The sequence below is a fragment of the Pan troglodytes genome, chromosome 6 (assembly GCF_028858775.2).
Source record: "Pan troglodytes isolate AG18354 chromosome 6, NHGRI_mPanTro3-v2.0_pri, whole genome shotgun sequence".
NCBI classification, from domain to species: Eukaryota; Metazoa; Chordata; class Mammalia; order Primates; family Hominidae; genus Pan; species Pan troglodytes.
In genome coordinates, this window is record NC_072404.2 from 118,539,457 (window position 1) to 118,565,624 (window position 26,168).

Sequence of the window (26,168 nt, forward strand, 5' to 3'; positions counted from 1 at the left end):
AAACTCTTACCCAGGAGGGAAAGGGTCTGTTTCTCTGGCATCCTGCCTTTTGGTAGGGAGAAAAACTTCCAGTTTGAGTCTGAGGTGAAAATCGCTTTCCCCTTGCATCAAAGTCATAGAAACCTTGATGTGCCATTATACCATTCAACATTCCCATCCCTGCAGTGCCTCAGGCTTTTGCAGTTTGCCCTCCTCATGCCCTTTCCTGGATCATGACCTTTCAGCTGCCATTCCATTTTCACAGTCATTTCCATGCCCCATTTGGCTAACTCACCACTCCCTCAAAAGGAGATGCCCAGGTCAAAAAGCAGAGCTTTGCTCCATGTCCTTCCTGGAGCCTGGAGACTCCTGCTGAGTCCAGAGGGAGCAGCGAGCATGCCAGAGACGGGCCCCTGCTAGGGACTGCTTCTGCTGTGAACATTTGGGTCCTGTTCCTGTTCTTTCCCACATCTCTCCCAGATGCTGCCGCAACCTTTACATGAATGCTCAGCCTCAGTTTCCTCCTGTCTCAAATGTCCTTATTTCAGGGTTGGGATAAAGAGTAAAAAAATATGTTGAGAGTGTTAAGCCTAGTACCTGCCTGCAATAGGTGCTCAACAAGTAGATGCTATTACTGATCATCACTATTCTTGCCTTATCTTCCCAAAGCACCTCCATACTGAGGATACAAATGAGGTCAGGTTAACAGGACCAATTTAAATCTCACTGCTTGGCCTCATTTGAACCTGCAGACCTTCACACCTTCTCCACCTGTAAGCTCCAGGACAGTATTTCTGGGACTCTCCGGAGGGTGTCTCATGGGTATGTAAGAATGAGCCCGCTTTCTGTGCCACACAAGCCTGCTCATGGCTCACTTGTCACCAGAATGCCCGCCACCAGCTGTCACAGCTCCACGGGGTGCAGGAGTGAGGCCCTGGCTCCACCTGGCACAGCAACTCCATGTTGGTAGTTATGGCCTGTGTGCCACCCATCTGCTCTTCTGTCCTAAGAACAGACAGTGCTGTGGTCTCTGAGCAGCCAGCTTTTTGTGTTACTGGCTGTTGGACGGGGGCCAAGTAGGGCTCCTTGAGATCTCCCATGTTAGAATTTACTGACAGAGTTTTTCTTTTTGGAATTCTCACCTTTTTCCTCCTTAGGAAAGGAGCTGGGCTAGGGACGGGATGAGTCACTTCCTTCACAGGGAGCTTGGAGTCTCTGCTGTCTTCACCACTGAAGGCTTTGTTGTCAGGTCCAGCGTCTTGCTCTGGCACTACCTCATGTGGGAGGTGTTCTCCCCTGGTGGTCTATTCCGTTCCTTACAAGCAGTCAGCCCCCATAGTGGGCCCAGACTGAGTCCTTTTCCAGGAGGCTCTTCTGCCTGTGCAAAGGGGCCACTGCCAGGCCCAGCCCTCAGTGCGCTGGTCTCAGTCTCAGTGGCCCCACCATGGTGCTGGCCTATGGGAGCAAACTCTCCCGCATCTCAATCCTCCTCACAGCACTAGCCACTGTGGTGACCATGGGTCCTACCCGATCCTGCTGGTGACTCCCTGCCACCATTGCCAGGACACAGCTCTTTCTGGCCCAGAGTGACAATTCTGGAAAATTTAACTTGATATTGGCTACCCAAGGACAAGTATATGGTGAGCACTACGCACCAGGCATTGTGTCTAGCTTCTGGCTCTCATAGATTTGCTAGGATTCCCCTGTAATGGCGGTGGTGGTGACAGGAGCTTACTCTACCCTGGGCAGGAGCCAGGCTGCAAACCCAAGTCTGGCTAAATCAAAAGTCCAGGCTTCCTAGAGACTCACTCTCTCTTTGTTCCTTACTGGAATCTTTGCTCTTATTGTCACACCTGTGCCACGCAAAGCCCCTCAGGAGCTAGGCTGATCATGACTGGACCCCGCACAGTCTGCCCAGCATGCTCCTCCCCATTGCCTCTAAGCTGGCCAGGACCCTGGGGGGCTTTCCCCATGCACTACCCTGACACCTTTCTGGGGCACCATGGTAACTATCCACAGCCCCTCCTGGAGTGTGTCTCTTCATCCTGAGGTCTAAAGTCCTGATAATCTCCCCCAGTGAACCTGCGGTTTCTCTGAGGAGCCAGGTCCTCTGAGGACATGGGTCCCCTGGTGACTGCCTTGCCATTACTGGACCTTCTCAGTTGAGTGTGCAGACCACATCCCATGATCCCCAAGGAGCATTAGCCCAGAGGAAACACCTGATCAATCCCTGCCAATTTACGCTAAAAGCCACCATTTAAAAAACAAAAACAAAAACCCTCATCAGGATGACCTCCTATACCACAAAACCTTGCCCTCAGCAGAACTCTCTATAGGTCTCAAAGGTGACAGTATGAAGCACTGCTGGAAATTCCCACTCTCCTAGCGTCCTATTTATTGATCACATAGCTGCCTTCCGGGGGAAGAACCACTGGGAAATGTGTATGAACAGCACTCATCAACCATCACGTTTTTATCTGGCATTAGCTCCATGCCCAGTGAAGTGCCAGGTACAGACTGAGATTCATTTAAAAAATAGAAAGCATGGTCCTGTAAATAATTTGCAATTAACCAGGGAGATAAACTTATACTGGAGAATTGAAGAACAGCTACAAGTACGCACTGTAAGTAGGAAAGTTCTACAGCTTCCCCGGCTTCCTCCCACTCTCAGCCCTGCAAGCTCACCCAAGCCGAGCAGCCCACTGGCTGTATCTCAAACATGCCAAGCAACTCCTGCCTCAGGGGCTTCTCCTGGTTATTCCTGTGTCCGGGAAAAACCTTCTCCCAGACCTTCCCAATACTCCCTGCCTCTCTTCCATCCATTCTCTGCTTCAATTCCCCTTCGCAGAGAGGCCTCCCCGGTCACTGTCTCTAAAACAGTTCCTCCTCTTACTCACTCTTCTTACTTTGCTTTAGTGTTTCTTCATAGCACTTATCACTACCAAATATCCCACTTGTTATTTACTTGTTTTTTTGTGTGTGTATTAACTACATATATATTTCAGTTGAAAGGTCTGTTCAAAACTTTGATCCTTTTTGAAATTTCCTTGTTTTTTATTGTTGCATTTTAGAGTTTTTGAGTTTATTCTGTTTTGCTTACTGTAGTATCTCCAGAGTCTGGAATAGCACCTGCCACAAAGGAAGCTATTTCCTGAGGAAATGAGGAAATAAATGAAGGGATGGATAAATGAATGAATGAATGAGACAGACTATGCCTCGTGGTAGGATTTATATAAAATGAGAATATAAAAATAATGCAATTTTATATTTGCATATCACTCATTCCATATATGTGATTGTGAGATGTATCCCATCTGTGTGGTGTGTGTCTGTGGGTATGTATGTGTGAGTGGTGAGTTTGTGCATGCTGTTTATGTGGATCTAGCCAATTGACCACTGTGCAGGAGGAAGAACTCAGACCTTGGAGTCAGAGGAATCTGGCTTCACATCCCTGCTCGGTCACTTGTTAACTATATGACAGTAAGTATGTTTCTCAACTTTTCCAAACCTGGGTTTATTCACGTTAACATGGGGATAAAAGTACCTCTTTCATAGATTTGTTATGGGGGTGAAATGAGACAACATACAACATAATTCAAACACCCTACAAATGAGAAATGCTTAGAAAAAACTATTTTTTATATGTATGCTTTTCTTTTGATTTCCTAATTTTTAATTTACATAAGGTAATATTCACTGATTTTAGTGTATAGTTGTATGATTTTGGATCCCAATCAAGTTTTGTTTTTTTTTTTTTTGGAGACGGGGTCTTGATTTGTCGCCCAGGCTGGAGTGCAGTGGCACAATCTCGGCTCAAGGAGGACGCTACATAAGGGAGGGTTAGCTGCATTGGAAGGGTCTTCCACATCCCAGATTTCAAGCATACTGCAACCAGGCCTGAAAAAAGACAGACATATATATCCATATTAGAAATGTATTCCTGTCTAGAGAAAATAGATACATAACACAACATCTAGATTTTCAGAGACAAATTTATTTCATAAGTTAAATATTTTAAAGCGTCATTTCAAAAAACAATTTCAATGTTTAGAAATTTAAAAAATAGAATGAAATTAAGCACGTTGCATTTTCGCATCTCATTTGACCAAATGAAAGACATATCCTAATAATAAAGCTTCAATATACATTCATAAATATATATGTAAAAGCACACTTTCAAGATGAAACAAACATAAATATAATTTCCAAGTGCCATCACCATCTAAACATAAGGCCCATTTGTAGTAAAATAAGACAAATTATTGATTTTTTGAAGGGTTTTTTGTGTCTCTATTTCCTTCAGTTCTGCTCGGATTTTAGTTATTTCTTGCCTTCTGCTAGCTTTTGAATGTGTTTGCTCTTGCTTTTCTAGTTCTTTTAATTGTGATGTTAGGGTGTCAATTTTGGATCTTTCCTGCTTTCTCTTGTGGGCATTTAGTGCTATAAATTTCCCTCTACACACTGCTTTGAATGCGTCCCAGAGATTCTGGTATGTTGTGTCTTTGTTCTCATTGGTTTCAAAGAACATCTTTATTTCTGCCTTCATTTCGTTATGTACCCAGTAGTCATTCAGGAGCAGGTTGTTCAGTTTCCATGTAGTTGAGCGGCTTTGAGTGAGATTCTTAATCCTGAGTTCTAGTTTGATTGCACTGTGGTCTGAGAGATAGTTTGTTATAATTTCTGTTCTTTTACATTTGCTGAGGAGAGCTTTACTTCCAAGTATGTGGTCAATTTTGGAATAGGTGTGGTGTGGTGCTGAAAAAAATGTATATTCTGTTGATTTGGGGTGGAGAGTTCTGTAGATGTCTATTAGGTCCACTTGGTGCAGAGCTGAGTTCAATTCCTGGGTATCCTTGTTGACTTTCTGTCTCGTTGATCTGTCTAATGTTGACAGTGGGGTGTTAAAGTCTCCCATTATTAATGTGTGGGAGTCTAAGTCTCTTTGTAGGTCACTCAGGACTTGCTTTATGAATCTGGGTGCTCCTGTATTGGGTGCATATATATTTAGGATAGTTAGCTCCTCTTGTTGAATTGATCCCTTTACCATTATGTAATGGCCTTCTTTGTCTCTTTTGATCTTTGTTGGTTTAAAGTCTGTTTTATCAGAGACTAGGATTGCAACCCCTGCCTTTTTTTGTTTTCCATTTGCTTGGTAGATCTTCCTCCATCCTTTTATTTTGAGCCTATGTGTGTCTCTGCACATGAGATGGGTTTCCTGAATACAGCACACTGATGGGTCTTGACTCTTTATCCAACTTGCCAGTCTGTGTCTTTTAATTGGAGAATTTAGTCCATTTACATTTAAAGTTAATATTGTTATGTGTGAATTTGAAAGTGTCATTATGATGTTAGCTGGTGATTTTGCTCGTTAGTTGATGCAGTTTCTTCCTAGTCTCGATGGTCTTTACATTTTGGCATGATTTTGCAGCGGCTGGTACCGGTTGTTCCTTCCCATGTTTAGCACTTCCTTCAGGAGCTCTTTTAGGGCAGGCCTGGTGGTGACAAAATCGGTCAGCATTTGCTTGTCTGTAAAGTATTTTATTTCTCCTTCACTTATGAAGCTTAGTTTGGCTGGATATGAAATTCTGGGTTGAAAATTCTTTTCTTTAAGAATGTTGAATATTGGCCCCCACTCTCTTCTGGCTTGTGGGGTTTCTGCCGAGAGATCCGCTGTTAGTCTGATGGGCTTCCCTTTGAGGGTAACCCAACCTTTCTCTCTGGCTGCCCTTAACATTTTTTCCTTCATTTCAACTTTGGTGAATCTGACAATTATGTGTCTTGGAGTTGCTCTTCTCGAGGAGTATCTTTGTGGCGTTCTCTGTATTTCCTGAATCTGAACGTTGGCCTGCCTTGCTAGATTGGGGAAGTTCTCCTGGATAACATCCTGCAGAGTGTTTTCCAACTTGGCTCCATTCTCTGCATCACTTTCAGGTACACCAATCAGACGTAGATTTGGTCTTTTCACATAGTCCCATATTTCTTGGAGGCTTTGCTCATTTCTTTTTATTCTTTTTTCTCTAAACTTCCCTTCTCGCTTCATTTCATTCATTTCATCTTCCATTGCTGATACCCTTTCTTCCAGTTGATCGCATCGGCTCCTGAGGCTTCTGCATTCATCACGTAGTTCTCGAGCCTTGGTTTTCAGCTCCATCAGCTCCTTTAAGCACTTCTCTGTATTGGTTATTCTAGTTATACATTCGTCTAAATTTTTTTCAAAGTTTTCAACTCCTTTGCCTTTGGTTTGAATATCCTCCCGTAGCTCAGAGTAATTTGATCGTCTGAAGCCTTCTTCTCTCAGCTCGTCAAAATCATTCTCCATCCAGCTTTGTTCCGTTGCTGGTGAGGAACTGCGTTCCTTTGGAGGAGGAGAGGCGCTCTGCGTTTTAGAGTTTCCAGTTTTTCTGTTCTGTTTTTTCCCCATCTTTGTGGTTTTATCTACTTTTGGTCTTTGATGATGATGTACAGATGGGTTTTTGGTGTGGATGTCCTTTCTGTTTGTTAGTTTTCCTTCTAACAGACAGGACCCTCAGCTGCAGGTCTGTTGGAATACCCTGCCGTGTGAGGTGTCAGTGTGCCCCTGCTGGGGGGTGCCTCCCAGTTAGGCTGCTCGGGGGTCAGGAGCTGGTTTTTTGAAAGGATCAACAAAATTGATAAACCGCTAGCAAGACTAATAAAGAAAAAAAGAGAGAAGAATCAAATAGACACAATAAAAAATGATAAAGGGGATATCACCACCGATCCCACAGAAATACAAACTACCATCAGAGAATACTACAAACACCTCTATGCAAATAAACTAGAAAATCTAGAAGAAATGGATACATTCCTCGACACATACACTCTCCCAAGACTAAACCAGGAAGAAGTTGAATCTCTGAATAGACCAATAACAGGACCTGAAATTGTGGCAATAATCAATAGTTTACCAACCAAAAAGAGTCCAGGACCAGATGGATTCACAGCCGAATTCTACCAGAGGTACAAGGAGGAACTGGTGCCATTCCTTCTGAAACTATTCCAATCAATAGAAAAAGAGGGAATCCTCCCTAACTCATTTTATGAGGCCAGCATCATTCTGATACCAAAGCCGGGCAGAGACACAACCAAAAAAGAGAATTTTAGACCAATATCCTTGATGAACATTGATGCAAAAATCCTCAATAAAATACTGGCAAACCGAATCCAGCAGCACATCAAAAAGCTTATCCACCATGATCAAGTGGGCTTCATCCCTGGGATGCAAGGCTGGTTCAATATACGCAAATCAATAAATGTAATCCAGCATATAAACAGAGCCAAAGACAAAAACCACATGATTATCTCAATAGATGCAGAAAAAGCCTTTGACAAAATTCAACAACCCTTCATGCTAAAAACTCTCAATAAATTAGGTATTGATGGGATGTATTTCAAAATAATAAGAGCTATCTATGACAAACCCACAGCCAATATCATACTGAATGGGCAAAAACTGGAAGCATTCCCTTTGAAAACTGGCACAAGACAGGGATGCCCTCTCTCACCACTCCTATTCAACATAGTGTTGGAAGTTCTGGCCAGGGCTATCAGGCAGGAGAAGGAAATAAAGGGTATTCAATTAGGAAAAGAGGAAGTCAAATTGTCCCTGTTTGCAGACGACATGATTGTTTATCTAGAAAACCCCATCGTCTCAGCCCAAAATCTCCTTAAGCTGATAAGCAACTTCAGCAAAGTCTCAGGATACAAAATCAATGTACAAAAATCACAAGCATTCCTATACACCAACAACAGACAAACAGAGAGCCAAATCATGAGTGAACTCCCATTCACAATTGCTTCAAAGAGAATAAAATACCTAGGAATCCAACTTACAAGGGATGTGAAGGACCTCTTCAAGGAGAACTACAAACCACTGCTCAAGGAAATAAAAGAGGATACAAACAAATGGAAGAACATTCCATGCTCATGGGTAGGAAGAAGCAATATCGTGAAAATGGCCATACTGCCCAAGGTAATTTACAGATTCAATGCCATCCCCATCAAGCTACCAATGACTTTCTTCACAGAATTGGAAAAAACTACTTTAAAGTTCATATGGAACCAAAAAAGAGCCTGCATCGCCAAGTCAATCCTAAGCCAAAAGAACAAAGCTGGAGGCATCACACTACCTGACTTCAAACTATACTACAAGGCTACAGTAACCAAAACAGCATGGTACTGGTACCAAAACAGAGATATAGATCAATGGAACAGAACAGAACCCTCAGAAATAACGCCACTTACCTACAACTATCTGATCTTTGACAAACCTGAGAAAAACAAGCAATGGGGAAAGGATTCCCTATTTAATAAGTGGTGCTGGGAAAACTGGCTAGCCATATGTAGAAAGCTGAAACTGGATCCCTTCCTTACACCTTATACAAAAATCAATTCAAGATGGATTAAAGATTTAAACGTTAGACCTAAAACCATAAAAACCCTAGAAGAAAACCTAGGCATTACCATTCAGGAGATAGGCGTGGGCAAGGACTTCATGTCCAAAACACCAAAAGCAATGGCAACAAAAGCCAAAATTGACAAATGGGATCTAATTAAACTAAAGAGCTTCTGCACAGCAAAAGAAACTACCATCAGAGTGAACAGGCAACCTACAACATGGGAGAAAATTTTCGCAACCTACTCATCTGACAAAGGGCTAATATCCAGAATCTACAATGAACTCAAACAAATTTACAAGAAAAAAACAAACAACCCCATCAAAAAGTGGGCGAAGGACATGAACAGAAACTTCTCAAAAGAAGACATTTATGCAGCCAAAAAACACATGAAAAAATGCTCATCATCACTGGCCATCAGAGAAATGCAAATCAAAACCACTATGAGATATCATCTCACACCAGTTAGAATGGCAATCATTAAAAAGTCAGGAAACAACAGGTGCTGGAGAGGATGTGGAGAAATAGGAACACTTTTACACTGTTGGTGGGACTGTAAACTAGTTCAACCATTGTGGAAGTCAGTGTGGCGATTCCTCAGGGATCTAGAGCTAGAAATACCATTTGACCCAGCCATCCCATTACTGGGTATATACCCAAATGACTATAAATCATGCTGCTATAAGGACACATGCACACGTATGTTTATTGCGGCATTATTCACAATAGCAAAGACTTGGAACCAACCCAAATGTCCAACAATCATAGACTGGATTAAGAAAATGTGGCACATATACACCATGGAATACTATGCAGCCATAAAAAATGATGAGTTCATGTCCTTTGTAGGGACATGGATGAAACTGGAAACCATCATTCTCAGTAAACTATTGCAAGAACAAAAAACCAAACACCGCATACTCTCACTCGTAGGTGGGAATTGAACAATGAGATCACATGGACACAGGAAGGGGAATATCACACTCTGGGGACTTTGGTGGGGAGGGGGGAGGGGGGAGGGATAGCATTGGGAGATATACCTAATGCTAGATGACGAGTTGGTGGGTGCAGCGCACCGGCATGGCACATGTATACATATGTAACTAACCTGCACAATGTGCACATGTACCCTAAAACTTAAAGTATAATAAAAAAAAAAGAAAAAAGAAAAAAAAAAAGACAAATTAAAACCTAATCGAATTCCTGATGAATTTCACATTTTTTAGCATAAACTGCCTTGGATTAGCATGAAATCACATCTTTTTGTGTGATTATTTGCCATCTGTCCTTTTGTCCCTTTTTTTTTATTTTCTTTTCTTTTTTTCTGAGACAAGGTCCTGCTCTGTCGCCCAGTGGAGTGCAACAGCACAATCTCGGCTCACTGCAACCTCCGTCTCCTGGGTTCAAGTAATTATCCTGCTTCAGCCTCCCGAGTAGCTGGGATTATATGCGCCCACCATCACGCCTGGCTAACTTTTTGTATTTTTAGTAGAGATGGGGTTTAGTCATGTTGGCCAGGCTGATCTCGAACTCCTGACCTCAGGTGATCCACCCGCCTCAGCCTCCCAAAATCCTGGGATTACAGGCATGAGCCAACCACTGCGCCCGGCCTGTTTTGTCCATTTTTAATTGGGTTGTTTTCTTATGATTGGGTTTTGAGAGTTTTTTATACATCTAGAAAAAGTCCTTTATCAGACATAGGCTTTGAAAATATTTTCTCCCAGACTGTGGTTTATCTTTTAATTCTTCCTAATACTGTTTATAAAAAAGCAGAGGTTTACAGTTTTAATGAAGTCCTATTTATCAATGTGTTCTCTTGTGGATCGTGATTATGTTACTGTATCTGAGAAATCTTAGCCTAATCCAAGGTTACAATAATTTTCTTCCATATTTTCTTCTAGAAATTTTATGATTTCTAGATTATGATGATTATGTTACTGTATCTGAGAAATCTTAGCCTAATCCAAGGTTACAATAATTTTCTTCCATATTTTCTTCTAGAAATTTTATGATTTCTAGATTATGATGATTATGTTACTGTATCTGAGAAATCTTAGCCTAATCCAAGGTTACAGTAATTTTCTTCCATATTTTCTTCTAGAAATTTTATATTCTTAGATTCTTAGTAGCAAGTTACCTTCTACTCCTAGTTTGCTGAGGGTTTTTAATCAGTTATGGATACTGAATTGTGTCAAATACTTTTTCCTGAATGTACTGAGAGGATGATGCGTGATGATGCGGTCTTTCTTTCTCAGTTTGTTACTATGGTGAATTCATTTGATTGGTTTTCAAATAGTGAGACAACTTTGCATTCCTGGGATAAACTCCACTTGCACATTATGTATTGTCTTTCTTTAATATATTGCTGGATTCATTTGTTGCAATTTTACTTAAAAACTTCACACGTGTTCATGATAAATTTTGATTGGTTGTTTCCTTTTATTGTAATGTTTCTCTCATGTTGGTATCAGGATAATGCTGACCTCACAGAACCAGTTAGGAAGTAATCCCTCCTTTTGAATTTTCTGGAATAGTTTGTAGAATTGGAATTATTTCCAGTGAAGATATCTGTCTTAAAGTTTTCTTTGTGACAATTCTTTTTACTACAAATATAATTTTATTAATAGATACAAGGTCATTCATAATAAGGTAATAGATATAAGATTTTCTATTTCTTAAGTGAGCTTTGATTTTGCATCTTTCAAGGAACTTGTCCATTTTATCTATTTTGTCCTACTTAGTGGAATAAAGTTGTTCCTAAAACTCCCTCATTATCCTTTTCATTTCTTCAGATCCTGTAGTGATAAAATTTTTCTTATTCCTGATACTAGTAATTTCTGTCTTCAATCTTTTAGTTTGGGTAGGAATTTATCAATTTTATTAATCTTCTCAAGAATCAGTGTTTGGTTTTACTGACTTTTCCCTGTTTGGGGAGGAAATACACACTGATTTTGATTCTAATCTTTATGCTTTCTTTTTCTTCTCCTTACTTTGGAGTTTACTTATTCTTTTTTTTTTCTAGTTCCTTAAGGTGAAGCTGAGTGACTGATATGAGGCCTTTCTTCTTTTTCTATTATGGGCATTCAACATAAAAACAAATCTCTCTACTGCTGTATCTGCATCCCACAAACAGCGGGATGGTGTTCTCATTTTCCCTTAGGTCAACATACGTTGAAACTAACCCTCCTTTTGTTTCTTCTTGACCATGGATTATCTGGAAGTGTACTACTTAGTTTCTAAACATTTGAGGGAATTTCCGTATAGAATTCTGTTACTGATTTCTAATTTAATTTCATTGTAGTCAGAGATTGTACTTTACATGATCTAAAGTATTTTAAATGTGTCAATACTTGCTTTGTGGCCTACAAAATAGTCTTTTTTGATAAATAGTCTGCGTGTGCTTGAATGTCTATTTTGCTGTTCTAGGGTGGTGTGTACTATAAACGTCAATTAGGTCATATTGGTTGATGGCGTCATTCAAGTCTTCCATATTCTTGCCAAATTTCTTTTTATTTGTTCTACAAATTATTTAGACAAGGCTATTAAAATTTCTAACTATACTGTAGATTTGTCTATTTTTTCCTAAAGTTCTATCAGTTGTGTTTCATATTTTTGAAGCTCTGTTATCTAAGTGCATAAATGTTCAGGGTTGCCACATCCTCTTGAAATACAGATCCCTTCTTCATTTAAAAATCCTTGTTTAACCTTGATAATATTCTTAGCATTCAAATGTACTGTGATGTTATTACAGTCACACCAGCTTTCACTGACAAGTAGTAGCATCTCATGTCCTTTTCCTATCTGTTAACTTTTAACCTCTTCATTTCTTTATATTTAAGTAAATTTCTTGAAAGTAGCCTATAGTAGGGTCTTGCTTTGCTATGCAATCTGACAATTCTTGCTTTTCATTTGTGGTGTTTAGAGCTATATTCGTTTCTTATTGCTGCTATAACAAATTACCACAAACAGTTGCTTAAAGCAACATATATTTATTCTCTTTCAAATTTTGGAGCTCATAAGTCTAAAATCACAGTATTGGCAGGACTCCAATCCTTCAGGAGGCTCTAGAAGAAAATCCACTTCCTTGTCTTTTCCAGCCCTAGAAGCTGGCCTCCTTCCTTGGCTTGTGGCCTTATATCACTCGAACTTCTGCTTCTACCATCACATCGCCTTTTTGATCTCTTACTCGTTTGCTTCCTCCTTATAAAGACTTTGTGATTACATTTGTCCTACCTGGATAATAAGGATAATCTCCACATCTTATGAGCATTAATTTAATCACATTTGCAAATTTCCTTTTTCCATGTGAGTAACGTAATTCACAATTTCTGGGAATTAGGACATGACCATCGTGGGGGGCTCATTATTCAGCCTACCACAAGTCCATTTACACTTAATGTGATAATTAATATGGTTAGATTTAAGTCTGTCATCTCAGTGTTTTCTCTTTGTTCCATCTGATCTTCATCTCCCTTTTCCGCTTCTTCTGCCTTATTTTGGATTGAGTGATTTTTATAATTCCATTTTAATCTTGTTTGTTGCCTTTTGGGTTCTGTCAATTTTTGCTTCATATATTTTGAAATTCTCTTTTAAGTTCATATGCACTCAAATTATTGTATCTTTCTCCTGTACTGAACTATTTTGCATTATAAAATATAGTCGTTTCTAGTAATAGTTTGTCTTAATATCTATCTTCTCTGATATTTATACATTTTTCACTTCAGCTTTTCTAATGTTTACTCACATGATATCTTTTCCATTCTTTTTCCTTCAGCCAATATACATATCTATATTTAAAATGCACCTCTTGCAGGCAGTCCATAGAGAGGTTTTGCTCTTGTATTCAGTTTGCCAATCTCCACCTTTTGTTAGGAAGAATTTAGTCCTCTTTCACTTTGAAATTACTGATACAGTTTGATATAGGCTTGCTATAGTGCTCTTTTGTTTTTTTAAAAAAACTTTATTTCAAGACATTTGGAGATCCACATTAAGTGAGAGATAATACAAGTAGCTCTTGTACCGTCTTTAGACAGTGTCCTCCGCCATGGTAACATCTTGAACATTTGTATAATATCACAGCCAGATAGTTCACATTGATAGAATGGTGATAGAGAGCATTTCCATCACCATAGAGATCCCTTGTATAGCCACACATACTATACTTCCCCCACATTCCCACCCCACCCTAACCCCTTGCAACCACAAATCATCCATATCTATAATTTTGTCATTTGAAGACAGGTATACAAATGGAATCATACAGTAGGTAACCTTTGGGGATTGTCTTTTCTTCATTCAAACAATTCTCTGGAGATTCATCCAGGATCTTGAGTGTATCAATAGTTTGATCCTATTGCTGAGCAGTATTCCATGGTATGAATAGATCACTATTATTTAATCATTCACCTTGCAAAAAACATCTGGGTTGTTTCAGGTTTAGGCTATTACAAATAAAGCTGCTATCGACATTTTTCTACAGAATTTTGTGTGAACACAACTTTCCACCTTTCTGGGAAAAAATGCCCAATACAATTGCTGGGTCTTAAGTTAGTTATATGTTTAGGTTTTTTTCCCTTTTAGTTTCAGTTGACAAGTAATACTTGTACATATTTATGAAGTATAGAGTGATATTTCAATGCATAATTACAATGTGTAATGATCAAATCAGGGTAATTAGGATATCCATCACCACAAACGTTTACCATCTGTTTGTGCTGGGAACATTCAAAATCCTCTGTTCTGGCTTTCTTGACATATAACGATAAATTACTGTTAACTAATATTCACTCTACAGTGCCAGAGAGCACTGTAACTTATTCCTTCTATTTATCTGTAGTTTTGTATCTCTTAACCAACCTCTCCTTATCTTCTTCTCCTCCCTACCCTTCCCACTCAGCCTCTAATTACCACAATTCTACTCTACTTCTATGAGCTACTTCTTTGAGCTTCCACATGAGTGACAACATGCACTATTCATCTTTCTGTGTCTGACTTATTTCACTTAATGTATCCAGGCTCATCCATATCTAGGCTTGCCATTATGCTCTTTTTTTCCCCACTGTTTTATTTATTTTTTGAGTGGTTTTGATAGGGATGACAACAAGCATCTTTAACATATCATGATTTACTTACCATTTAAATTGGGTTATTTCTAGTAAATCGTACATTTCCACGGTTTACTCAATTTTTGTGCTATTGTCATGTATATTTAATTTCTGTCATAAACTAAAAAATATAATGGTATCACTTTTGCCTTAAATAATGTCTTTTAAAGATTTTCAGAGAAGAAAAACGTATAGTGATTAATATCCACATATTTACCATTTCCAGCACATTTCAGTATTTCTTGTATATCTGAGTTACCATCTGGCATCATTTCTCATCAGCTGATAGAACTTCTTGTCCATCTTGAAGTATAAATCTGTTACCAACAAATTATCTTAGATTTTGTTGATCTGAAAAATGTATTTTTGGCCTCCATTTTAAAAAGATAGTTTCATTAAATATAGAATTCTTGATTTTTCATCTTCAGCACTTTGAATTATCATTCCAGTGTCGGATAATTTCCACTATTTATGTTGGGAAGTTAGATGTTTATATAGCATATCTTTTTTTCTCTTATTTTCAAGATTTTCTCTTAATCTTTGATTTTACCGTTTTGACTGTAATGTTCCTTGCTTTGGTTTTCTTTGGGCTTCACCCAGTTGGATTTGTTGAGCTTAGCGGATCTCTAAGTTAGTAGCTTTTATCAAACTTGAGAAATTTTTGGCCAACATTTCTTCAATATTTTTTCGGTCATGTTCTTTTTTTCATTACATCTAATACTAAAATTATGCATGTGTTGAACTACTTAATGTTACATAGGTCTGTGACTTTGGTTATTTTTCAATCTTTTTGGCTCCTGTTCTTTTGATTAACTATTCTCTCTTCATCTATCTTCAAATTCACTGCATTTTCTGTTCAAATGTTCTGTTTTCATCTCAAAATTGTTGTTGAGTACATTTAAATGATTTTCATTTTATTTATTATACTTTTCAGCTCTAGAATTTCCACGGGGGCTGGAGTGTTTCTATTTCTCTGCTGAGATTCCATAGCTCTTCACTCATGGATACCATGTTTTCTTTTAATTCATTGAATACATTTTTCTTAAGCCTTTGAATGTATTTGTAATAGTGGCTTTGCAGTCTTTGGCTGCTAAATCCAACATCTGGACCTACTTGAATCGGTTTCTATTAACTTATTTTTTTCAGAGTATTGGTCATACTTTCTCATTTTAGTTTGAATCTCTGAAACTTTTTGCACATTTTAAATGATACTTTGAAGTGACCGTAGAACCTGTTTTGTTCTTCTGATTGCCAATGTGTCATTCTAGGAGACAATTAATGTGCCTGAATTTCCTGTCATGTGCAGCAGCTAATATCTGTGCTTAGGAGCCTAAACAAAGGACTCATAAGATCAATTACACATCTTAGAATTTTATGATTTTTAGAGATTCAAAATTCAGAAATTAAAAAATTTTAATTAGGAATGTTTTCCTTAGGTCATTTTGGGTTTTGTCACTTTTAAGTCTTACAAATCCAATATAATTCAGCTATAATACAGAATGCCAATATCTCACTTTGTTGTAAATTCAAATCCATATTTCAGATATCTAATAAAAATTTTCATAAATATTTCAAAAATTATGAAAAAAGCTAAGTGGAAGATGTTAAATTGAAAAATCAGGATATTAAATATACTATAATGTTTGGAATTAAATTCTACTTCATTGATAGTATAGTTTTATGTCTCTAGATGAAATAATTTAAACTAAGGTACCAGGATAATATTTTAATAAATTTAAAATAAAAATTCTTAAAGAATCAGGACTACTGTAATAAAGTGAAACATTTGTTGCTCAAAAATATACCATATCAGATAGCATAGGGTTAATACTCAGTTCTCACAACACACCATGCCTCTTCTAAAACATAATAATTCACATGTAACTCCAACAATTTATCTCTTACTTCTTTGGCAGATTTTCCACTATATGTAGAATAAACTATTTTTGTCCAAGCCCTTTAAATTTAAACAATAGTTTAAAAGATTTTAAAATAAATGATAATAGAATAGACTAAAAAAACTTACTAGCAAATTGAAATCTCAATACTCACTGGATGGAACACTGATATACATGACTCAAAACAGCATCAATTATTTTGGGGATGGCAGTTTCCACATTCCTACTTATATTTTGAATGTAATAAAACTTACAGCAATTTAATTTTGCATATACTGCTCATTACTGTATAAGATAGTGTAAAGTTGTACTGGGTAGCAGAGAGCAGCTTAGGATATACAATTTTCTTCTCATAATTCACACAGTTTTCAGAGAATATATTCTGACAGAGACTGAATGTAGTGAAAACACATCTTTCAATGCTTAATTTCATCTAAAGAAGCTCTGACAAATACATGAATTAAAATTTAGTGTATCAAGTAGAACACTTAGACAATGGGCATCCAGGGTGTCAGAAGAGGTAGGAAAAGCACCTTCACAGAGTCTTGAGAAATGGGGATGGTCACCAAAATATGGTACAATAGGTGATTTGACCGTAGTGGGAGTTCTTACAAAATCCTAACAAACTATCACTTATGCATTGGATGTTGCTTAGAATTTCAAGCATATGGAATGCTCAGTCACCACAGTGGTTTCCATGCCAGTTCACCGCAGTAGAACAGAGAGAGCATCAGGTACATTTCTAAGGTGTCTGACTCCAAGCCCTGGCTCCTAGACAGCAGACCTAAAACTTTTAAATAATTTAAACATTTGCCTCTAACAATAGGCCAAAAATCCACTTTTAAAAACGATTACCCTGACAACTACTAGAATAACCAAAATAATTTTTTAAACCAGCCATTTAAGGTAAGCAAAACTTGTAGACATCAATGGAAACTAGAGTTCTCATAATCAACTAGCAAAAATACTCTAAATTTTCATGAAAGCACGTAATATATAATAGCAAATTTCATGTATTTTTTCTACCTGTCACAAAAAGCTAGTCATTGGCCACCAGTAAGATCTAGAAATCATTTCTTAAATCAGAGTGGGGCTTCTGGTGTAGAGCAGGGGTTGGCAAACCATGGCTGTGAGTAAAATCCATCCTACCTACTCTTCCAACTACCTAGTAGTTTTACTGGAATACACACACACATCATAAATATGTGACACATTTGTCACTTTGGGAAAAACTGGCTTTTGCATTTTTCAGTTTTCAGAGGTCTGCTTGCTCCAGAGGCAACAGGTACGTATTGTCATTTCTGGATGGTTATTGTCACTTTTTTTAACTTCCAGTATGAAAATGAGGATGAGTTTGTGTGTGTGTGTGTGTGTGTGTGTGTGTAAAAATTTTCCCAGTTCCTAAGAATTGGGAGTCGCCAAGTGAGTCTTGAAGAAATACTCATCAGCTGCCAACCTCAAGTCTGCATCTTCGTAATGTGGATGATTCACAATGGGATGAAGTGTAGACAGCTTGATGCTTGCCATTGTAGGCATGGCACCTGCAAAGACAGCATCTGAAAAAAAAAAAAGGATATATTCTTCAATTAAATGTTTTAAAGAAAATCAGAAGTTAAACTTACCTCTAATTTGTGAACCCAAATTAAGAAGGATGATGCCTATTTACATGATCATGGACCTCATTCTTTTTATTAACTCAATAGTTATTCATTATCTACTATAATAATAGCTGACTTTTGTTAAATGCTATCTGGGTGCTAGAAATTGTGCTCCATATTTTAACAAGAAATCACTTAATTTTCAGAATTCTAAGGGGTAGGTCCTCTGTTCTTACTTTGTAGAATCTACAAACTGAGCATGTGAGGGGTCTGAGTTATGCACTCATTAGAATCTAATGCCTGATGGTATGAGGTGGAACAATTTCATCCAGAAACCACCCCCTACCCCCCAGTTCTGTGGAAAAAAATGGTCTTCCACGAAACTAGTCCCTGGTGCCAAAAAGGTTGCAGACTGCTGTTGTAGATGATGAAGAGACACAGCCAAGTTAAGTGACTTGTCCAAGACTGCACAGCTAGGAAGTTCCAAAGCCTGCCCTCTTAGCTGCTTCACTAAAGCTTCCTGCTATGCTAGAGCACCATGCTAACAGCAGGACTACAGACACACATGAAACAAAAAGAATGTAAAATGTCACATCTGTTCCAATAATGTGAAATGCCAGGAACTGAGAGACTGCTATGAAGGGCAAGTCTCATGGGACATTTTTTCAAATGACTTTTATGGCTGGTGCACTGTGGTCCTGTGGATGTGCCATAAAAAAGGAAAGCATTGTTTTCTTCCCGCAGATCATCTTTCAGTTCTCAGAGTTACCATTTGACTTGACACCATTTATACATGCCATGAAATCATTTCATTACTTGCTAGTAGTACTTTTTGGAGTAATAACATGTATAAATTTGGTCATAAATAGAGATACATCAAAATCTATCTGGCTTCCATTTCATCTCTTGAAATACCAGAAGACCAAATGCTTACTTCCTGGTACTTTTGTATAAAAAACAATTACATAATTGTGAAGGTTACTATCATTTTTAATCAGCACAATAAAATCAGTAATAAAGGTAAGACATATTATTCAGATCTACTATAAAAAACTATGTTGGAGAGGAGGTGGAGCATGATGACCAAGTAGAAGCCTCCACTGTTCATCCTCCCCTCAGGAACACCAAATTTGATAATGATCTACACAAAAAGCACTTTCATAAGAACCAAAAATCAGCTTAGGTACCAGCTTGGCCTCAGTGGGGAGCAGCACCAAGCAGGCTCTTGTGGTCCCCGATTCCAGGCCTTGGCTCTTGGGTGGCATTTCTGGACCTGCCCTGGGCTGGAAGAGAGCCCACTGCCCTGAAGGGTGAGTTCCAGGCCTGGCAGCACTCACCACAAGCTGACTGAAAGGTCCTTCGGCCTTAAGTGAATGTTGGCGGTAGCCAGGCATTACCTCCCATGGGCCTGTGGTAGTGGTGGAAATGAGGAGAGACCACTCTGCCTGGGGAAAGGGGAAGGAAGGGTGGGAAGGACTTTGTCTGGTGGTTTCAGCACCAGCTCAGCTGCAGTAGAGTAGAGCATCAGGTAGATTTCTAAGGTGTCTGACTCCAGGCCCTGGCTCCTGGACAGCAGCATCTCTGGACCTGACTATGACCTGGGGGATCTTGCCACCCTGAAGGGAAGGTCACCAGCCTGGTTTGCTTTGCCACCTGCTGACTGTTGAGCCCTACACCTTGAGCAAACTTAGGTGGTAGCCAGGCAGTAGTTACAATGAGCTTTGGGTAAGACCCAGTGCTGTGCTAGCTTCAGGTCTGACCCAACACATTCCCAGTAGTGGTGGCCACAGAGATGCTTATATCACCCCACCCCCAGCTCCAGGTAGCTTAGCACAGAGAAAGAGAGAAAGAGAGAGACTCCATATGGGAGAGAGTAAGGGAAGAGAACAAGAGCTTCTGCCTGCTAATCCTGAGAATTTTGGATTTTATCCAAGACCACCAAGGTAGTACCTCTAAGAGTCTGCAATAGCTTCAGCATTACCGGGCATGGGGTGCCTCCTAGTGCAGATACAGCCGCTGCGACCAGAAACTTAGATCACAACACCAAAGTCCCTTTGAATACCTGGAAAGCCTTTCCAACAAGGATGGGTACAAACAAGCCGAGACTGCAAAAACTATAATAAATACCAAACTCTTCAATGCCCAGACACCGACAAACATCCACAAGCATCAGAACCATGCAGGAAAACATGACCTCACCAAACAAACTAAATAAGGCACTAGGGGGCCAATCCTGGAGAGACAGAGATATGTGGCCTTTCAGACAGAGAATTCAAAATAGCTGTGCTGAGGAAAGTCAACGAAATTTGAGATAACACAGAGAAGGAATTAGTAATCTTATCAGATAAAGTTAACAAATAAATCAAAATAATTAAAAAGAAGCAGAAATTCTGGAGCTGAAAAATGCAACTGACATGCTGAAGAATGTATCAGTCTCTTAATAGCAGAACTGATCAAGCAGAAGAAAGAATTAGTGAGCTTAAATTAAAGACAGGCTGCTTGAAAATACACAGAGGAGGTGAAAAAAGAATAAAAAAGAATGAAGCATACTTTCAAGATCTAGAAGTAGCCTTTAAAGGGAAAAATCTAAGAGTTATTGGCCTTAAAGAGGAGGTAGAGACAGCAGTAGGAAGTTTATTCAAAAGTATAACAGAACTTCTCAAAGTTAGAGAAAATATCAATATTCAAGCACAAGAAGGTTATAGAACATCAAGCAGATTTAACCCAAAGACTAACTCAAGTCATTTAATATCAAACTCCCAAAGGTCAAGGATAAAGAAAGGATCCTAAAAGCAGCAAGAGAAAAGAAACAAATAACATACAATGGAGATCTAATAGATCTGGCAGCAGACTTTTCAGTGGAAACCTTACAGGCCAGGAAAGCATGCCATGACATATTTAAAGTGAAGGAAAAAACCTTTTACCTGAGAGTAGTGTATCCAGAGAAAATGTGCTTCAAACCTAAAGGAGAAGACTTCCCAGTGAAACAAAAGCTGTGAAATTTCATTCACACCAGACCTATCCTATAAGAAATGCTAAAGGGAGTTCTTCAATCTGAAAGAAAAGGACCTTAATGAGGAAGAAATAATCGGAAGGTACAAAACTCACTGGTAATAGTGAGTACACAGAGAAACACAATATTATAGCAGTGTCATTATGGTATATAAACTACTTATATGATAAGTAGAAAGACAAAAAGATGAACCAATAAAAAATAACTACAACAACTTTTCAAGAGACAGTACAATAAGATATAAATAGAAACAAGAAAAAGGTAAAAAGTCGGGAGATGAAGTTAAAGTTTAGAATTTTTACTAGCTTTCTTTTGGCTTATTTGTTTATGCAATCAGTGTTGTCATCAGTTTAAAATAATGGGTTATAAGATATTATTTGCAAGCCTCATGGCAACCTCAGGTTTAAAACCATACAATTGATGTACAAAAAATAAAAAGCAATAAATTAAAACACACCACCAGAGAAAATCGCCTTCAATGAAAGAAAAAGAGGAAGGAAGAAAAGACCACAAAACAATGAGAAAACAAATAACGAAATGGCAGGGGCAAGTCCTTAACAATAATAACTCTGAAGGTAAATGGGCTGAACTCTCCAATCAAAAGACAAAGAGTAGCTGAATAATAAAACAAAACACTAAGAATCTGTTACCTACAAGAAACACACTTTACTTATAAAGGCAAATATAGACTGAAAACAAAGGGATGGAAAATTATATTCCATGCCGATGGAAACCATAAAAGAGCAGGAATAGCCATACTTATATCAGACACAATAGATTACAAGACAAAAACTATAAAAAGAGACAAAGAAGGTCATTATATAATGATAAAGGGGTTCATTCAGCAAGAGTATATAACAATTGTAAATATATATACACCCAATACTGGAGCACCCGGATATATAAAGCAAATATTATCAGAGCAAAAGAGAGAGACAGATCCCAATACAATAATAGCCTGAGACTTCAACACCACACCTTCAGCAGTGGACACGTCATCTAGACAGAAAATCAACAAAGAAACACTGAACTTAATCTGCACTATAAATCAAAAGGACCTAACAGATACTTACAGAACATTTCATCCAACATCTACAGAATACACATCCTTCTCCTCAGCACATGGATCATTCCTCAAGGATAGACCACAAAACAAGGATAGGCCACAAAACAAGCCTTAAAACATTTTTTAAAAATTGAAACAATATAATGTATCTTCTCTGACCACAATGGAAAAAAAAACTAGATATCAGTAGCAAAAGGAATTTTGGAAACTCTACAAACATAGAAATTAAAGAATATGCTCCTGAATGACCGGTGGGTTAATAAAGAAATTAAGAAGGAAATTGAAAATGTTCTTGAAACAAATGATAATGAAAACACAACACATCAAAACCTATGGGATACAGCGAAAGCAGTATTAAGAGGGAAGTCTATAGCTGTAAGTGCCCACATCAAAAAAGAAGAAAAACCTCAAATTAACAACTCAATGATGCATCTTAAAAAACTAGAAAAGGGCAAACAAAACCCAAAGTTAGTAAGAGAAATGAAATAATAAAGATCAGAGCAGAAATAAATGAAATTGCAATGAAGAAAACAATATAAAAGATCAACTGGTTTTCTGAAAAGATAAAATTAACAAACCTTTAGCCAGACTAAGAAAAAAAGACAGAAGGCCCAAATAAATAAAATCAGAGATAATAAAAGGAGACATTATAACCAATATTGCAGAAATTAAAGGATCATCAGAGACTACCGTGAGCAACTGTATGCCGATAAATTGGAAAACCTAGAAATGGATAAATCCCTAGATACATAAAACCTACCAAGATTGAACTATATAGAAATCCAAAACCTGAACAGAACAATCACAGGTAATGAGATCAAATCTCTAATGAAAAGTCTCTCAGCAAAGAAAAGCCCAGGACCTGATGGCTTCACTGCTGAATTTTATCAAACATTTAAAGAAGAACTAATATCAATCCTACTCTAACGATTCCAGGAAATAGAGGAGGAGGGAATACTTCCAAACCCATTGTATGAGACCAATATCACTTTAATACCAAAACCATACAAAGACCCATCAAAAAAAACTACGGGCTAAAATCTCTGATTAATGTTAATGTAAAAATCCTCAACAAAATACTAGCAAACTGAATTCAATAACACATTAAAAAGATTATTCATCATGACCAAATAGGATTTATCTCAGGGACGCAAAGATGGTTCAACATAGCAAATCAATGTGATACATCATATCAACACAAGGGGAAAAATCATATGATCATCTCATCTCCATAGATGCAGGAAAATCATTTGGTAAAATTCAACATACCTTCATGATAAAAACCTTCAAATAAACTGGGTATAGAAGGAACATTAATCAACATAAAGAAGCTATATACAGCAAATGCACAAGTAGTATCATAGTATCATACTGAGTGAGGAAACACTGAAAGCCTTTCTTCTAAGATCTGGGACATGACAAGGATGCTCACTTTTTACCACATTATTCAACATAGTACTGGAAATCCTAACTAGAGCAATCAGACAAGAGAAAGAAATAAAGGGCATCCAAATTTGAAAGGAAGAGGCCAAATTATCATTGTTCACAGATGATATGATCTTATATTTAGAAAAACCTAAAGTCTCCACACAAAAAAAAACTATTAGAACTGATAAATTCAGTAATGTTGTAGGATACAAAATCATACAAAAATCATTAATGTTTCTATATTGCCAACAGAGAATAACCTGAGAAAGAAAATTTAAAAAGTAATTCCATTTACAGTAGCCACATATAAAATTAAATACCTAGAAATTAACCAAAGAAATGAAAGATCTCTAGAATGAAAGCTATACAAAACTGGAGAAAGAAATTGAAGAAGATACAAAAAATGGAAAGCTATTCCATGTTCAAGCATTGGAAGAATCAATATTGTTAAAATGTCCATACTATTCAAAGCAATCTACAGATTCAATGCAATCCCCATCAAACTACTAATGATATTCCTCACAGAAATAGAAAAAATGATCCTTATTTATTCGAAAACACAAAAGACCTAGAATAGCCAAAGCTACCCTGAGCAAGAAGAACAAAACTGAAGGAATCACAATACCTGACTTCAAATGATACTACAGAAGTATAGTAACCAAAACATCATGGTACTGCCATAAAAACAGACACACAGACCAGTGGAACAGAATGGAGAACCCAGAAAGAAATCCATACATCTACAGTAAACTCATTTTTTACAGCAGTCCCAAAAACATACATTGGGGAAAGGGCAATCTCTTCAAAAAATGGTGCTGGGAAAACTGAATATCCATATGCAGAAGAATGAATCTACACCCCTATCTCTTGCCATATACAAAACTCAAATCCAAATGGATTAAAGCCTTAAATCTAAGACCTCAAACTCTGAAATTACTACAAGAAAACTTTGGGGAAACTCTCCAGGACTTTGGTTTGACAAAGATTTCTTGAGTAAATACCTGGGAAGCACAGGCAACCACAGCAAAAATGAACAAATGGGATGACATCAAGTGTAAAAGCTTCTGCAAAGCAAAGGAAACAATCAGCAAAGTGAAGAGACAACCCAAAGAATAAGTGAAAATATTTGCAAACTACCAATCTGACAAGGAATTAATAACCAGAATATATAAGGAGCTCAAACAACTCTGTAGGAAAAGAAAATCTAAAAATCTACTTTAAAAATGGGCAAAAGATCTGAATAGCCATTTCTCGAAAGAAAACATACAAGTGGCAAACAGGTACATGAAAAGGTGCTCAACATCACTGATCATCAGAGAAATGCAAATCAAAACTACAGTGAAATAGCATCTCACTCCAGTTAAAATGGCTATTACTCAAAAGACAGGCAATAACAAATGGCTGTTATCCAAAAGACAGGAAAAGATGTGGAGAAAAGGGAACTCTCATACACTTTTGGTGAAAATGTAAATTAGTACAACCACTATGTAGAAGAGTTTGGAGGTTCCTCAAAAAACTAAAAATAGAGTTACCACATGATCCAGCAATCCTACTCTTAGATATATACCCCAAAGAAAGGAAATAAATATTTAGAAGAGGTATCTGCACTCCCATGTTTATTGCAGCACTTCTCACAATAGCCTAGATTTGGAAGCAACCTAAGTGTCCATCAACAGGTGAATGGATAAAGAAAATGTGGTACATAGACACAACGCAGTGCTATTCAGCCATAAAAACGAATGAGATCCTTTCATAAAAAAAGAATGAGATCCTATCCATAACATGGATGGAACTGGAGGTCATTACATTAATTGAAATAAGCCAGGTACAGAAAGACAAACTTTGCAGGTTCTTACTTATTTGTGGGAGCTAAAAATTAAAAGAGTTGAACTCATGGAGATCAAGAATACAATGATGGTTACCAGAGGCTGGGAAGGATAGTGAGGGGGTGAAGGGGAAGTGAGGATGGTTAATGTGCACAAACAAAATAGAATGGATAAGATGCAGTGTTTGGTAACACAGAAGGGTGACTATAGTCAACAAAATTTTACTGAACATTTAAAAATAACTGAGAGTATAACTGGATTGTTTGTAACACAAAGGATCAATGCTTCAGGTGATGGATACTCCATTTACCCTGATGTGATTATTACACATTGTATGCCTGTATCAAAATATCCCATCTACCCCATAAATATATACACCTGCTCTGTACCCACATAAATTAAAAACTTTAAGAACCCTGAGTGTTTACTTTCCAGTATAACTAAGCATTCTAAATGCAACTTTGAATGAAAATTTCTTTATATGCCTCAAATTTGAAAATATGTAAGCTAGTCAAAGAATGTGTATTTATTAATGGAGATTCAATAATTAATGATCACAAACTGTTAAGCTAGAGAAGTGGTTCTCAGGCAGGCATGATTTTGCTCCCTAGGGAGCAGTATCAACTTCTGGAGACATTTTTCGATGTCATGCTATGGGGAGGAGGGAGGAGATGCTGTTGGCATCTTGTAGATAGAGGCCAAGGATTTCTTATAATACATAGGACAGCCTCAATGTCAACTGTGCTAAGGTTGGGAAATGCTGAGCAAGAAGAATTGAAAGCCCAGGGCCAGGGTCTTCCAAAAAAAAACTAGGCACACCTGTCCAGCAAGAGCTGGACCCA

At 37.9% G+C, this 26,168-nt stretch overlaps 1 protein-coding gene across 1 annotated transcript in view; it reads right to left on the reverse strand.

The window, feature by feature from the left end:
* Positions 1–3,464: 3,464 nt before the first annotated feature.
* LOC463629 (probable C-mannosyltransferase DPY19L2) overlaps positions 3,465–26,168 on the reverse strand; it is a 112,183-nt gene continuing 89,479 nt past the window's right edge. Inside the window, 3 exon segments of the mRNA XM_054656220.2 lie at positions 3,465–3,876; positions 16,329–16,454; positions 17,852–17,951. Coding sequence (XP_054512195.2) covers positions 3,714–3,876; positions 16,329–16,454; positions 17,852–17,951 — 389 coding nt within the window. The 3' untranslated portion in view covers positions 3,465–3,713.